The sequence below is a fragment of the Plectropomus leopardus genome, unplaced genomic scaffold (genome assembly GCF_008729295.1).
Source record: "Plectropomus leopardus isolate mb unplaced genomic scaffold, YSFRI_Pleo_2.0 unplaced_scaffold28015, whole genome shotgun sequence".
NCBI lineage: Eukaryota > Metazoa > Chordata > Actinopteri > Perciformes > Serranidae > Plectropomus > Plectropomus leopardus.
Genome location: NW_024630508.1, coordinates 1540 through 3812, shown reverse-complemented (window position 1 = coordinate 3812; position 2273 = coordinate 1540). Strand labels below are relative to the sequence as shown.

General features: G+C 34.8%; 1 protein-coding gene across 1 annotated transcript; it reads left to right on the top strand.

Annotated features, from left to right (window-relative positions):
* Positions 1 to 555: 555 nt before the first annotated feature.
* LOC121937954 (atypical kinase COQ8A, mitochondrial-like) lies at positions 556 to 1895 on the top strand (the record flags this gene model as incomplete). Its single annotated transcript, XM_042481248.1, has 4 exons — positions 556 to 817; positions 1012 to 1119; positions 1238 to 1303; positions 1717 to 1895. Coding segments are annotated over exons 1-4 (602 nt in total), but the record flags the coding sequence as incomplete, so codon positions are not given.
* Positions 1896 to 2273: the final 378 nt, after the last annotated feature.

The following is a 2273-nucleotide window of genomic DNA, read 5'->3' as shown; positions in this document are numbered from 1 at the left end:
CCAAAATTGCATATCAATGTCATACTATAACATGTCATCCAAAAAAACCACAAAAAAGTCATAGTATAGTATTTCTTCCAAAATGGCAGTAAAAAAGTCATACTAAACTATGTCGTCCAAAATTGAATAAAAAAGACATACTATAGTCGTCCATAATTGCATTAAAAAAGTCAAACTATAGTATGTCTTGCAAACTACAATTAAAAATCTCATACTGTAGCATGTCGTCCAAAATCGCCTAAAAAAGTCATACTATAGTATATCGTCCAAAGTAGCATAAAAACGTCATACTATAGTTTGTTGTCCAAAATAGCATAAAAAAGTAATACTATAGTATGTCATCAAAAATGGCCCAAATACTTCATAGTATAGTATGTCGTCAAAAATGCTCCAAAATGGCCAAAAAATGCCATAGTAAAGTATGTTATTTATCCAAAATGACCCCAAAACGTCATAGTATAGTATGTCGTCACAAATGGCCCAAAAAAAAGTGATACTATAGTCTGTTGTCCAAAATAGCGCTAATACGTTTTTTGTCCAAAATGATTTTAAAAAGTCATACTTTAGTATGTCGTCCAGAATCGCAGGTTATGGAGACTGTTTTCTCTGTTTTTGTGGAGTCCCGATCAGGTATTTCTTGTTAATAGCTGCTGTTTTTATTTTATTTTTTTGCAGAGAGCTGCTGAAGGATCACCCGTACTTCTATGTGCCTGACGTCATTGACGAGCTCAGCAGCCCGCATGTCCTCACCACAGCGCTGGTTCCCGGGTTTCCTCTGGACCAGGCCACCGACCTGTCCCAGGAGCTCAGGAATGAGGTAAAACTACCCCAACACTTCCATCTGTGCGCTGCCAAAACATGCCACCTTTTTACACAACAGAGGCGTGTCAGCACGATGTTTGAGTGCCGTAACACACAATTCATCCATTCATAATAATACAGCACAACATACATGGAGCGCTGTTTAGTTTAATGATCCTCTTGTTCATTCTCGTCTTTTTCGTCTCGTAGATTTGTGAGCAGATCCTAATTTTGTGCTTGAGGGAGCTTTTTGAGTTCAGATACATGCAGACTGATCCAAACTGGTCCAACTTCTTCTTTGATCCACAAGCTCACAAGGTCAGTTTGTCTCAGGAGCTTCTTTTAACATACGCAGTGTTTGTACATATAATATTCCCTCTTTTTTTTCTTTTTTTTTGTATTTCTGTATTCTTGTTCTTCTGTTTTATGTCCTCAGGTTGCACTGCTGGATTTTGGAGCTACTCGAGGATTTGACAAGAGTTTCACTGACACCTACATCGAGGTTAGAAGCTGTAGAAATATATTTGTACAGATTTTTATTTTTTTAATTTAAACAAAATCATAAAAAATATTCTTTAAACAAAAAAAGGATAGTACATCATTAAAATGTGATGGTATAGTATGTTGTTAAACACATCATTAATTTTAAAAATATTTATTCATAATCATAGTGTGTCATGAAAAAACTGTAAAAAAAATAAATAAATAACACGAACAGGATTTTATTTATTTATTAGATTTTTCACATCATGACAAGACAATGAACATACATTGTTGTTGTGGAGGCAGCAATACTTTACCAAAAAATGACAGTAATACACAAATCCATACAACAATTTATTGTCATGTATGCAAACATTTAATAGAATATTACTTTTTTTTAAATTGTTTTTTCAATTTCGTTTCTCCCGTCAGATTATTCACGCAGCAGCAAATCAGGACAGAGAAGGTGTCCTGCAGAAATCCAGAGACATGAGGTTCCTCACAGGATACGAGTCAAAGGTAACAAACATCTTTATCATCAGCCACATTTACATCTTAAGAGCAACCATCAAGAGGCAGATAAATCCTGACAAAAAAAATACAAAACTTGGGTAAAAGTATTACACAAAGTATCAAAAGTTAAAAAATAAAATGGCCATTTTCAGAGTGGTGGAGCCCTAAAAGTCCCAAAAGATGATATATACAGTATGTAGCTATAATCCCACAAACACAAGATAGTAATTTGTACAAGTTTTAATTGTATGCAACATGATTTTTTCGAGGACTCCAGGACTGGAGGGGCTCTCTTGTCACTTTTGCTGCAGGGAATTTGCAGATTAATAATTCTATATAATTTATCTATAAGTACATGATGACCTTGCGTAAACTCCAGTCTGAGTATATCTAATCAGCAACAAAGCTGAAAGCACCTGTGAGGGTGACCATGAGTTTTGTATGAACTATTAAAGTAACCCAGCAGTTAAATAAAT